This window comes from Athene noctua, chromosome 4 (genome assembly GCF_965140245.1).
Source record: "Athene noctua chromosome 4, bAthNoc1.hap1.1, whole genome shotgun sequence".
NCBI classification, from domain to species: Eukaryota; Metazoa; Chordata; class Aves; order Strigiformes; family Strigidae; genus Athene; species Athene noctua.
Window position 1 is genome coordinate 49,568,362 of NC_134040.1, and position 14,351 is coordinate 49,582,712.

Below are 14,351 nucleotides of genomic sequence, written 5' to 3' on the forward strand. Positions count from 1 at the left end.
TTGTCCTTAGACTTGATAGACACAGATACAACTTGATGCAATTTGGAAGTGTTGTACAGGTGCTAGGAGAACTGTATGAATGTTTTGGAATGAGACTGCCTGAAACTGTAACATTCTAAAGCAGCGTTTCTGTCTAATGCTGTGGTATCATGACATAGTAACAGCTTCTTTAGCAGCTTGGTTTTGCTTTTGCTTTACTGTACAGGTCACTTAAGCCTGAAGTTGCTTTCTCATGGCACCCCATGCAATAAGTACTGGGTTTTGACTCCAGCACTGAAATGGCTGCTCCTTTCCCTCTCCTTACCAAAGAGAGAGACTGTTCCTAATTGTTGCCAACCCCTAGATCTCCCCCCATCCCCAAAAGAAATAAAGAATTGACTTCAAAATGGGATTGCATTGCTTCGTTACGCACATGATACCCTCTCATTTTGGTAGTAATGCTGATTTTTTTTTTCAGGAAGAGTTTAGCCTTAAGTGGTAACTGCTGTCTCAGCAGGGCCTTTTTTACTCCTGTTCATGAAACACTCAGTGGAATACGCCCACTAATTTGTGTTCAGTAGGCCCTCCAGAATAGACCATGTAAGAGTCAGTATTTTGGCTTGAATAAGTTCAGCATTTGTAATCCTCAGAGTTTGGTAACCTTTCCCTTTCTTTCTTTCTTTCTTTCCTTTCAGCTTCATTCACAGTTATGTGTTACAATGTGTTATGTGATAAATATGCCACCCGGCAGCTCTATGGGTACTGCCCATCTTGGGCACTCAATTGGGAGTATAGAAAAAAGGGAATCATGGAAGAAATTGTCAACTGTGATGCAGACATCATTAGTCTTCAGGTAATTGGAAAATAACTGTATTTTTCATCAGAAACAGAAAACATTAACTTCCACCTTTAGAATGAAATGCTCTCTTGAGAACACCATATTTGCCTGCTTTTTAAGAAATTCTGGGGCTTACTCATATGAGGTGTGTACACAGCTCCTTGTTTATGCATTGACTTGTGTTTTATGAAATCAGACAAAGTGAGATAAAATGAGCTAAACTAGTAAGTAATTTGCACTGGAAGATCTGGGTCTTTCTCCCCTCAGATAAGCATCCTAAATATTCTCCTTCTGGGTGTGTGGTGTTTACTGCAGGAGGGGAGAATGTAGAATGCTGTATCCCCAAATGGCACTGTTCCTAGTGCATTCCTGCTTGGTACAGAGGTTAAAGTCTCAAAAATACTCTCACTGACAAACAAGGGGCCTCTCATGGTCGAAGTTAAATGTCAAGTGTCATTGGTATGTGTATCCTTCTGTGTTATTAGAAGTTTATTGTTGTTTAGAACACTTGAACCCTTCTGCCTTTAAACTGATCTTTCATTTTTTAAGCAAGTTCTGGTAAGCAAAAATCCCACACAAGAAGAGAGTAGTTACCTTGGTCTGAAAACCTCAAGAGATCAACCTCTGACATCCTATTGGAGACCAAATGTTACTACAATGAAAATGTACTGTTACAGAACAGCAAGAGACTGTTGTGCAAAATTGCTCTCCAGATTAAATATTAATTGCTGCTGGGTATCTGTTGGCCTCTCAGTTTTAACCTAGGAGGTTATCCACATTCAGATGTCAAAAATATCGGGTGTAATCTATTGGTGTTCAAAATACACATGTCACTTTCCCTTTTGGGGGGATTCCAGGATATCCAGGAATGCAAATCTGTTTCTAACAGGCCATTAATCTTGGAAGTGACATGATCTGTTCAAACAGAAGTTTTTCACTTTGGTGAGAGCTGCTGACTGCAAGCCAAGGCAGGCCCAAGTTGCCGTACAGCAATAAGAAGGGTTTACTTGACTTTGTTAGCGTAAGGTATTTGTGTTCAATTCCAGGAAGTGGAAACAGAGCAATACTTCACCCTTTTTCTGCCAGCCTTGAAAGAACGAGGATATGATGGATTCTTTTCTCCAAAGTCACGTGCCAAAATCATGTCTGAGCAGGAGAAAAAGCATGTGGATGGCTGTGCAATATTCTTCAAAACTGAAAAGTAAGGGGCAGAAGCAGCTTTCTAAAAATACATTAAAACCACCTTGATTTAGGTCTGAAAGCTTTCCTCTCTCAGGGTGCGTGGTAACCAAAGTACTGTGCTATAAAACAAAAGATAAAGTTCACTGTAAAGAATGATCCTCCCTTCCCTTTTGCTGCTCTATTTGCAACAGAGTCCGTCCATTCTTTTCAGACTATGAAGAAAGGTGTCTTTTCAGAAACATGGAAGTTGCAGGAGAGCTAGTATGAGTAAAAACTTAGGTGTTTTGTGTGTGCATTTTCTGGCAGATGTAATGAATACCTTACCTTCTCTACAAACTGTTGCCTTGCTTGACAGAAGTTTTACCCCTATAAACTGCTGGCTTAATATTGAGGTATTGAAAGATGTATTGCTGCCAGAGGATCACAAAATATTCTCTGTTTCTATGAATCAAAACATTACATTATTGAATACTTGATCCAAACAGTTCTGCTACACTAGAAGTATCAAACTATTGGGAGGGGAGGAGAGGTGCTGGCTTTTGCACTTCTCATCTGTGTAAACTGCTCACGGGTTGTACCACTCCAAGTATCCTTCGGAACAGTTTTCAGAAATCAGAGTGGAAGTTTCACAAAGCCTTAGCTCCCTTTCAGAGTTTTCACTGCTTCCAGAAACAAAAATATGTCTTTCATATCATGTATAAAAACAACTGGACTGGTTTTAAATAGAGGAAGTCTGGGAAAACAAGAAACTGATGGTTTTCAAACCTTGAAACTAACAAGGGTATATAGAGAGCTGGTTATTATGCTGTGGCTCTCACAGGTGAAAATAGGAGACTAATAATACTTCTTTTACATTTTCTTAGAGCACAAACCAAAAAAACGCCTTTCAATAGGTAGCCTTGTCCTTAAGCAAGATGTTTTTGGGCATCCTAAGGCTGGAAAGGAATGAAAAACCAATTTCACAAAACTAATGGTGGTAGCTAGTGGTTTGAAATAAGCTGTTTTTTAATAATGCATATGCCCAAAGTAAAAGGCAAGCCTTTAATTACCGTCTCATCTTAATTTTTTGCCCAGAACACTCCTGAGGAGGTGTGATAACCTCTGAGTGTTGCTCTGAATAGTCCTTTCAGAGTGCTATGTTGAAACAAGTAAACATTTCCTCAACCCCACATGTCTTGTCTCCCCGGAGAGTATCTCACTTGCCAGACTAAGAGCTCTATCCTAATTGGGGGAGTATTTCTTAGAACTGTTTTTACTTTTATAAAACAAGAGGACAAAAGAAACATGCCTGACCCTGTCCTTCAGGCTCTGTCCTTGGACATAGTAGACTGGAGTGGAGATAAAAACTATGTCATTTCACGTAGCTGTATGTCACGTGTTCACACGCGATTCTCTTTGTTTAATCAGGTTTACGCTGGTGCAGAAGCATACAGTGGAGTTCAACCAGGTAGCAATGGCTAACTCTGAAGGTTCAGAAGCTATGTTAAACAGAGTGATGACGAAGGACAACATCGGAGTTGCTGTGGTGTTAGAGGTGCACAAAGAATTATTTGGAGCAAGTGAGTATGACCATGGTTCTCTCATTGATTATTCAGTTCCGCGCAAAGGCATGAGTTATTCCTAGATAATATGGCTCTCTAGAATATTATTGCCATTGGTGGTGGTTACCAAATGCTCGCAGATGGGCAAATGCTGTTCACTGTGCTAATTTGAGAAATGATAGCCCAGTGGTGGCTGAGACAGAACACAGATGACATGATTTACTGGTCTGGTTGTACTTGCAGCCAGATGCCCAACATTTAGCTTTCTCCTTTCAAGACTTTGTCCCTGCTTACTTAACTCTGTTAAATTCTACTTGAAAAATTAAGCTTTTCCAAGGTCAGTATGTTTACATGCATATGCTCTTACCAATGGTTGTCGGTAATGTTCAACTTCTATTTTCAACTCTCTTTTTTTTCCCCTTGATTGAATCCTTCCATCCTCCCCCAGTGATTATATGGCAGTGCTAATGTACTGATGTGGAAGAATGAGATTATCAGGTATCTTTTCATGCCACTTGATTGACTGACTGTCACATTTTCATTAAGTTTGATCAGATGCAGTAGACAATTTCAACATACTTAAAATTGCCACCGTGCTCTGTCTGCGTGTCTGGTTTTTTGATTGCTTGTTGCCAGTGTACCCTTCAAAGGAGCAGAATGTCTAAACTGCAGAAGTAGAAGGAGCTGTGACTTTATGTTTTTCAGATAAATACTAAAGGCAGCTACAGCATTTTGCAGCAGCCAGGTTCATACTGTATTCATTTCAGCAGGTTCAAGTTTTTCCCAAGGGAACAATTTGCTGTACCATGGCAGCTAAGAGTCAGGAAACTCCCTTGCGCCTTAAATACTGAATAGTGGTGCACAGTCAAGTGATGACCACTTGAGCGGTAGAGAAGGAAACCAATTGTAGTGGTATCAGATTATGCTGGCTATTTCTTTCCTATATTGGAGAGATTTAGTCACGTAATATTATGTAAATGTTGCTGATTTAGAAAGAAGTAGTGGTTCAGGTAATGCCTTTTTTCCAGCAACAAAAGTACATCCATCTGCTGGTGTGTCTGACTTGGAGTCTTTAGTAGCTAGACTCTGTGTGTTAACAGGTGTGAATCTGCCATGTTCACACAGTCAGCCTTTCGCTGACACAAATGCATTTGTTTATCCAGGTATGAAATCGCTTCATGTGGACAAACAGCTGCTTATTGTGGCCAATGCCCACATGCACTGGGACCCCGAATACTCAGATGTGAAACTCATTCAGACTATGATGTTTGTCTCGGAGCTGAAAAATATCCTTGAGAAAGCCTCAAGCAGGCCTGGTAGCCCAACAGCAGATCCTAACTCTATCCCTCTGGTGCTGTGTGCGGATCTCAACTCATTGCCTGATTCAGGTAAGACTGGTTTTGGCTTAATTTTCAACATACCTTTTTAAAATGTTTGAATCCTCTTTCTGGATACCCTGAGGGCAGTGGGACAGTTTGCACTCCACTGGGTAGGTACAGGTGAAAGCTTTCTTAGTAACGGCTGTCTTGCGAAATCTGGCTGAAGAGAACACAAGGCGTCCAGTTGAGTAAACTGCTTTTCGTGTTGAGTAAACTGCTTTTCGTGATCCTGTACACTGCAAGAAAGCTGGTTGTGCTTACAGAGATGTAGAAAAGCACAAACAGATCTTAAATAAATCATTGAGTAAATACCCATGCCTTGATCAGCAATAATAAGTAGGAAAGATGTGAGTTCGTGATGGAACATGAAAACTTGCTAAGGAGATGTGTTTGCTTAGTAATTGTGATGTTCGAGACTGTAATATCAGGTATATGTACAAAAGCTGCCTCTTTAGCACCCCGTCACATGCGTACTACAGTACATATACTATGGGTTTACTGTAATCCTCAAAAAATGGTGTCAAAACCCCTGGAGAGCCTCAGTTCCCTGGCCGCGTGTCAGAAAGGTGTGTACAGCTCAGACACGGACAAGACAGCTGCTGTGTAGATTTGCCCTTAGATGGAAAGCTCTTCTCTGATCTCATGGTGTGTCCTGTTGATGTTTTTGTTTTTAACTCCAAGGCCAACATTCCCTGAATATTGTATTTTAAAGCAACTCCCTGAATCCTTTCCTTTGCAAACAGGTGTAGTGGAATATTTAAGCAATGGCATAGTAGCTGACAACCACAAGGACTTCAAGGAGTTGCGTTATAACGAGTGTCTCATGAACTTCAGTGGCAATGGAAAAAACGGGGCTTCTGAAGGAAGAATTACGCATGGCTTCCAACTCAAGAGCGCCTACGAAAACAACTTGATGCCTTACACCAATTACACTTTTGATTTCAAAGTAAGCAGCGATTTTTCTGAAATGGCAGACATTGACCTGGTCTCCCCAGGATGCTGTCTTAATTTTCTGACCATTGGCTGTCTTTCCCTCTGTTCCTGTAAGTGCTTCATCACTGGTTCCTACACTCACTGGACACTTTTCCTACCGTGCACAAATCCTTGATTTGCTGGCATTTTTAATCTTCTGACCTGGCTCTGGCCAGTGACATAATGAGAACGGATGCAGCGCTTTGAACGCATTACGCCGCGTGCGTTTCTTACCCTAATTTCAGTGCTGTGCCTCTTCCCGTGAATTGCAGCCAGAAGCCAGTCGAGTTCAGGTTGCCAGAAGCAAGATCTGTTCTCACTGTCGTGTTTCTCTTTCTCCCTAGGGTGTGATTGACTACATTTTCTATTCCAACACTCATATGAACGTGCTTGGTGTCCTGGGGCCTTTGGACCCTCAGTGGCTGGTTGACAACAACATCACTGGGTGTCCACACCCTCACATCCCTTCAGACCACTTCTCACTGTTAACACAACTAGAACTCCATCCTCCGCTCCTGCCTCTTGTCAACGGTGTGCACTTGCCTAACAGGAGGTAGTGGAGCTCTGCCCCTTTGAGGGCAAGGACCTGTTGTTATGGACCTGTACAGTTGTAAATCAAAGTATATAGGAGTGAAGTATGGCCAACCTTAAGCTGCTTCTTCAAGCTCCTTTCCTTATGTGTTTCATATGAGATTTTGCACATTTTGGTGCATATTGGTATCATTTGGCACTAGGGCTGGAACCAAAGTATTATTCCCTTTCCAAGTTTTTAATTTAATAATTTTTTTAAAAAACTGGCAAGCTTTTTCTTTTCAGTAGGAAGCTGCACTTACAAATGGACAAATGAGATTAAAAACTTGCTTGTTAACATATTTCGAGATAATGCTTTTTTCCAGAACATGGTGAAATGAGCCAACCTTTTAGGAGAAAGAAAAACAAAAATAGAAAGGCTTGTTTTGTAGGAAGAATATTAGAAATACTGTTTGTTTGAACCCAAAATGTAGACTGAACTCTGCATCGGAAATAAATTTTGCACATCAGTGAAGCACTTAATACCTGACTATAAATGATTAGCAGTGTGGCCCTGCCCCTCATCTAACTAATATTAGAAAACCAAAGATGGCATAATATCTTTGATAAAATATGAGGTCTAAATTCTCCTGATGTAATTTCATTGACAACAAAATTTCCAGCGAAACTGCGTCTCATGAGACTTTGCAGGTGAGCATTTAATGCCGTATGTAGATCGCTTGCTTGGCAGACGCCATGGTGACTTCTTTTTTTCAGAGCTCTGAAGAACTGAGCCCTTTCTGAGCGAGATTCACAGGGATCCAAAGGACCTCTGTGAAACAGAGCTGCCTCTTTGCTTCAGCAAGCCAGGGTGACATGCTGTTCAGCAGCACAGTTTGGGAGCAAGACTTAGATATGATAAGAAATTGCACTTAAAGCAAGCCATTGCAAGCATTTGGGTTCTGGGTGAATAAAGAAGTTGCAAATCCTTTTCTGAAGTTTGGTTGCAAAGATGGGAAATTTGGGATTAACTGCTTAAACGTAGGGTACAGGAAAAAGCTGCTGGAAATGACCTTACTTCTGTCTCCAAAGGGCACATGGAGTAGCTGTTGGCATGCTTTTTTCTTTGAGGGAGCAAGCGGTAGCTATAGTCATTCCTTGGATTATTTTTCCTGACCCTAGTTGCCAAATAGCCATCACACTTTTTTAATAATCTTTTCTGTTGTTGGTCAGGGTTGAATTCAAAAGCTGCTGGTTCATTCCCAACTGTTAATGCTCTTTGGATGTGTTGGAAATCCTTTTTTTTTTTTTTTTCCTTTTTTATGCTCTAGGTGGCCAGTTCAAAACCTTGTGCCTCAAGAGGCATTAAACGTAATGCAATTTTATGAAAAATTGGTTGGCTGCTTAATGTTTTAAGGAAAAAAATGGCACAGTGATAGGAAAAGGTTGTGTCTGTGTTTTTAAGTTTTTCTTTATTCTGCTTTTTTGCTGCTATAAGATTTTCTTGAATTTATATTTTAAACTTTTCATGCACTTTACTGTTTCTAGTCTCAAAATGTGATATTTTTAATAAATGAAAAAATTTTCCATTATGTGAATGAAATTTTTAAACAGATTGATAGCCTATATTTATGTCTCATTCGTATACTTAAAATTAAGTCAAATTTAAATTGTGAAATTAGTTTTAAATACTAAGGAGCCATCTTCTGTCTTGCAAAACTGCTAAGTCAGGCTGTTCCTCCACTCTTTAATTAAACATTTCCTTTGTCGTTTTATACATAGGAAATTATCCATAGTGGAAAAAAATTCAATTGGACCTAGAGTAGAAACTATTCCCTGACTGTTGTTGGGGGCCGGGGAGGGGGTGGTGTGGGACAGAACGCAAAAATCGATTCAATGAAACGACAACTCCCTTTTAAAAGAAGTGCCTAAAAAATGGAGGCGTCATTTATTGTCGACTATAAATTGGAAGTGCTTGTAGCTGGGTGAAATTCCTGTACAGCAATTGCTTTGTGCAGCACCAAAAAGAAGCCCTTTCTAAAGACGGATTTTCCTCTAGGTGCAGGTATCTCTTTTTTAATATACCTCAGCATTCGCCACCTAGCTATTGCAGATAAATTGCAGAAGCGATTTGAGAGTATAGTACTGGAAAGTAGAATAGCATGAAAAACTTAATTTTGTGGACATTACCTTTCTGTAATCAGCTACTGTATCTTTTTTGGAGGGGAGGGTGCTCTGCTCTGGAGGTGTGCACTAACTAACCCTTCTCCTCCTTTTCCTACACGCATGTTAACTAGCAATGTGAGCAGTATTTCCTACCATACTTCACTCCCAATATTTTTTGAGATGTTTGTATAAAATGGAATTTAAAATTCACCTATGATTGTATATGAACTGCAGAGGAGCCCGTTTATTAATAAAAATAAAAACCAACAACAATGTTTTGTAATATTGGGGTGGGAGAGGATGGGGGTGAAAAACAAAACCCTGACAAACATTGTAAACTGCTTAAGTTTAACTTTCCTTTGGTTTCTAATCGATTGAAGTGTTCTGTTGCAGGAAGGTGTTTAATTGGATTTTCTCTGCTGTGAAATGCACTTCCAAACGTCCATTACGCTGTGCGATTTTTTTAAAAAGTTATTTTAACAGATGTTGCACAAAACCTCTGGATTTTTAAAAAAAAAAGCATCTTGTTTATGTTTCTGTCAATGCACATAACTGGGGACACGTTTACCTGCCTTTCATGTGTCTGGTTCCCTCCCTGTTTTCCTTCTGGTTCTTTTTCCTTCCCAGCAGGAGCAGTAAGGGGATTGCGCTTTTTTCCCAGCCGAGCAGAAACACTGCTCTCCGTAGTGATTTTCTGCTCTCGGAAGAGAGGGAGCAGGGAGCAGGCAGCCACCAGCCTCGTGCGAGGGACGAGATCCCTTTCGATAAACATATGCATCATCCAGATGGCAACGCTAATTTTCTTTTGACCCAGATGGAAGCTGATGGTAGAGTGTTTTCTAGGAGAGAGGGAGTAATATGAAGCAAAATATCCCTGACTCGAAGCAGAGGTGGATGGGAAACCACCAGTTCTCTCCATCACTGAACCTCGGTTCCCAGCACGTTGCAGTGCCCTCGCAGCTGACGCCTGGAAAAAAGCTCTAAGCCCATTACTGCTCCTCGCTGTCTTGGTTTGCTTTCAAAAATATGGTGCCTGGTGTCAACTTCTAAGCAACAGCACTGCCTAAAGCAAGCAGAGAAAAAAAATCCAACACCCTTCTACAAGCAACTTTTTAAAATTCAATATGGTAAATCTGTTAGATACGGGGTTTTGTGTGTGTGTATATATATATAAAAAAAAAGAGAGAATTTTGTACAATGTAGCTGAATATTTTTGTTTCCTTATTTCGATGTAAGGAGCGTGAACATTTGTGTACCACACGCTGAAGTCAGGTATGGCACAATGGGGCCTGAGACCAGCTTTCCTTCCCATTTGCCTTGTTAAAAGCTTTTGTCATCCCTTTCTAACATTCGTTGAGAAAATACTTAATTTTATCAGTAAGTTTTCTCTGTCTGTTGGAAGCCACTCCTGTTTAGTCTGCAGAAGCATTCAGAAAAGGTCTTGTTAGTCCCAGGTCCTCGCTGTTCTGTGTTTTATAGACTAGAAATCCAAAATCTTTGACTCTGAAGCTCTTCAGAAGCACTTGCCACTGACCTAACAAACACAGCTTTCAAAACTGTACCATGATGTTCAACATTTGGGTAACACTGCGGATGGCTAATGGTCTCCCACCTTGCTGGCTTTACTGTAGAGACTCCTAAATCCATGTTCATGTTCCTGAGGCCCACTTTACAAAGGTGCTGAGCATCTGCAGCTCCCACTTAATCCTGAATTCTGGGCTTTTGGAGACTGGCTTTCCACACCCAGCTTGTAAGACATCGGGTCCAAATTGCATGAGAGAATTTGCGACCTCAAAGGTTCCTATTACTTTTTTCTCGGGGGTTGGTTTTGGTCAGGTAGCGAGAGGGAAGCTGAAGAGGCTTGTTGAAATTCAGAGTTTCTTTGTTAGAAGACAGTGTTGGGAAACACTTTAAGGATTCCTAGACCAGGAGTGCAGTATTCATGCCTTCTTGGAAGGGAGCAAGAGCCAGAAGTGGCTGCCGGTCCTTACTATCTGAAGACCAGGTTTAAACTCAGCAACACAGCAGCAGTTATTTCATTTCCATGACGCATTTGCAGCTTCTAGCATCAAAACCTTCCTTTGGCATGAAACTTGGCACAGCAGGGGGGAGTGAAAGGTCTTTTAGTCCCATCCAAGCCAAATCAATAGCCTGCACTAGAAACATCACACAAATGTGATACGCACCCGCGTACTGGTTTAAAAGACAGTTTAATTTCAAATAGCAGTTGTCCTCTACCCAGCGACCTCAGCTTTGTACATAATTACAATCCCTCTGTTCCTAGCTGCTGCACAGATATTTTTCTTTTAATAGTAATGAAGATCTAGGGCCCAATTTAAACCTAAGGAGGGATGCCTCTCCCCACTGTATGGGGAGATGACTGATCTAAGCACATCCTTATCTGGCACACTGGTATACTAGGCAGCAGCAGGAGATGGTTCAGCTAAAATTGGGCTATCAGTATAAAAAAGAGCCGCAGGTCAGTGTCCTGCTTGGTCACCACTGAGGTCTGATGTTCTGGGTTGATCTTCACAACCAAAACTGCCTCATAGGAAGCGAAGCAGCGTACAAGATTCACTGAAGTTCATTTCAGCTTCAGAATTGGTATGGTTTTGGCACTAAGCACTCACGTTGAAAAACCTTGCATGCCTGATTTTGCATTTTCCAGAAGGAGATGAAGTGCTTGGTCTTGGAGAGGATTTACCCAGGGGGGCAGAGGACCTGATTTGTTAGAGACTGGAAAAGAAATGAGCCCTAAATGCAGAAAGGTTATTTTTTCTGATAGATGCTACTATTAGCTGAGTGTGTCTATCATACTGAGGAAAAGCATCTTGTAATATGCAGCTCATCAGTTTTCTGTAAGATTACAGAAGTACAGTCATGTACCCTCCCTTTCTGCCCCTTCAGTGTTCAAAGGCGATGCAAACCCCAGGAGAACCTGGTGGAAACCGTCATGTCTTAAGTCTCTGTGCCAAGCATCACCAAGAACTCAAAGTTTAAGATTAAAAACTATTTTAAAAGGAGATTGATTATAAGGCTCTAGATCCAGGCACAACTGTAAATGATATACTATCTTCTCCTGTGACCACTCTTTGCACTGACACCGACCATGGATATGCTTTTCCTCCAGGAAATGAGAGCAGGGACAGAAAACAGTGGATGAGGCAGGCACATGGCATGATCAGAAAACGAACAACATTAACACCTTTAAAGAACACCTTCATCCTAAGAAAAAAATATTTGACTATGAAAGGTATTAAGAGATGCTAAAGTTTGATCGTTTGGCTATGTTTAAGGATGACAGACTTCAGGAGTATAGTTTCTTGGAGTATATCTGAAAATAAGTGTGAAGATAGAGAAATGCTCGGATGCTCTGATACTTCAGGGTGTTTTCAAGAGCATTGGTGGCAAAGCATGCCAAGTGATATGACTCTCTCTTCCCCCCCATCCCCAGTCGTATGGTATGTTTAGCCTGCAAAATCACTCACCTTTGAGTGGTGAAGGTTAGAGTGATCCTGGTACTTGGTCTTGTCCTCTTTGTTAAACAGTTCCTACAATTCAGGCATTTACCAAGCTTGCATTTGTCTGTATTTGTCTTTGTTCCAAAGCAAAAAAAAACCCCAACAACAACAAAAAAAAACAACTCATGGTGGCTTTCTTTACAAGTGACATGTTACATGACTTTGGCTTTGTTTTCCATTTTTAATTACTGCATCGTGTGTTTGCTTTCCGAGCAATTAAAGTGTTTGTGTGCACCATGTTAGCTAAATATGCCCTTAATTCATAAACTCACAGGCTGAACTGGAGCAGCAGTGATGGGAGCTCAGGCTTCCCCTCCCGCCCCGTTTCACAGTGGTTATTTTGGGAGGTGGGGGTTTTTTTAATCGGATTTCTTTCTTGTGTGTTGTCTTTGCAACCACAAGGTCCTGTCCCTCAAAAGATGGAAGTGCGTGCAGAGAGCAGGGGAAGCTGCAAGTGTCACTCCCGGGCATGCTTACACAAAAATTTTAGCGGGGTTTACATCTTATGTTATTGAAATGGTAGCTTCACTTTAAATCGAGAATGCACTAGGCTCTTGGATGGGGAGGTTGCTGCTTGCAGAGGCCAGAGCCGCTGCTGGCCCCCGGTCCTGGTTTTGCCTCACCTGCCCTGGGGCAGTTCTGCAGCACCTGGGGGGACCCTGGGAAGCTGCCTTTGCCCCCAGCCCTGACACAGGGATGGGGTAGGTCTCACAGGCAAAAAGCTTTACAAAGTTTGACACCGATCCTAGGCAATACCAACACTGCAGCCTTCAGCTGAGACCTGAGCAAAAAACCAGAGTAACTTGCTTACTCCATGTTTTCTGCGAGAATAAATAGCAAGAAACCTTCTCTCCTTTGGTTTTACAAAAGGATGCTTTTTTTTTCTCCCTCTGAATGAGCTCATGTTTTGGAAAAAGTGCCACTCCACGGTGCAGTTCCCCCCATTATTATACTTTGCAATGAAAAACTTACCAAGAAAGCAAATTCCCCATTGAGTGGGGACAGCAAGGACCCAGGCTCCCCTTCACAGACCCAGCCTGGACAAAATGACGATGATGGCTGAACTAAGCCGCTCTGCTTTTCTTTAACCTTAGGGCAGCTCAGGAAAGGGAGGTCCTCAAAACCCTGAACTGTTATTTTTTTCTTCCCTTTTAATTTTTTTTTTTTTTTTTAATCTAAACACACCCCCCACCCCCACCCCCCACTGTGGAGGTGGGGTACTGCTCACATGTGATGGATAGGGCTAAATATCTGCTTGTTTCTTCCCACCTGTGTACTTTTATTTCCTTCTGTAGGCAATAAACAGCCCTTTGGCAACCACTCTTGTCCCCTGCTGTGGTTCCTGAGAAGCACAGGGTGGGAAGCGGGGGGACATGGGGACCGGCCAAGTGTTCCACAGCTTGACACTGCTCTGGAACATGCTTTTGGCATCCAGGGTGGTGAGGTAGGTGACGCAAATCTGGTTCCTACCCTTTTGGAGAGGTCCCCAGACCTCAGACACCTACTACCAGCATGGTCAAGACAAATTAAGTTTTTTTAAACAGTGATAACTTTGTTCAGTGTTGCAAGTCACACTGCATTGCCTCAATCCATGTGGCCAAGGGACGCCCCTGTGCCATGACAGGGTCCCTGTGGGACGTGTGTGTCCATCCCGGGAAAATGGGGGTCCACGGAGACAGCCTCAACCAGTCCCTGGGAAATGTCCCAGTATCTCCCATTTCTCCTGTGGCTTACACAACTGGGAGCCAGCACGGTGGGGCTGCAGAGGTCAGACTCCATCCAGCTCCTGCCAGTGTCCCATAGCACAACCACTCCTCCCGCAAGCTGTCAGAAAAAGGCACAAAAACTTGGGGCAGAGGGAAGGTGGCGCATTAGGAAGTGCCCTGTGGCAAAGAGGCTGAGGGCTTCATGGTGCCACGGTCCAGTCTAACTCCCCCACCCCAAAAATCCCAGTTTTTACACAAATCCATTCAGAAAGAGCTGCCGCAGCTGAGTGGGAGAAACACATTCATCCTTTTATTGATGGCGTCCAGGACAGGCTACCATCATGTGCAGGAACAGCACAGGCACCCAAAATGGAGGACGACGCTGGGTGCCCGAAGGGAAAGCCTTTTTGTAGGAGGAGTGGGGAAGGCTCCTTCCCCCTCCCAAAAACCCTGGGAGCAGAGCAGGCACTGGCATTGTGCCACAAAACCCGGCCTATCTCAGCATGGAGGAGTTATATTGCTGCTGTCCCCGCAAAGGAATAAATAACCATAGCTGG

General features: G+C 42.3%; 1 protein-coding gene across 1 annotated transcript in view; it reads left to right on the forward strand.

Annotated features, from left to right (window-relative positions):
- CNOT6L (CCR4-NOT transcription complex subunit 6 like) overlaps positions 1–7,988 on the forward strand; it is a 33,163-nt gene extending 25,175 nt beyond the window's left edge. Inside the window, exons 7-12 of the mRNA XM_074905276.1 lie at positions 675–832; positions 1,864–2,018; positions 3,407–3,558; positions 4,704–4,928; positions 5,663–5,865; positions 6,236–7,988. Of these exons, the coding sequence (XP_074761377.1) occupies positions 675–832; positions 1,864–2,018; positions 3,407–3,558; positions 4,704–4,928; positions 5,663–5,865; positions 6,236–6,448 (1,106 nt within the window). The 3' untranslated portion in view covers positions 6,449–7,988. The remainder of the gene's footprint in view (positions 1–674; positions 833–1,863; positions 2,019–3,406; positions 3,559–4,703; positions 4,929–5,662; positions 5,866–6,235) is intronic.
- Positions 7,989–14,351: the final 6,363 nt, after the last annotated feature.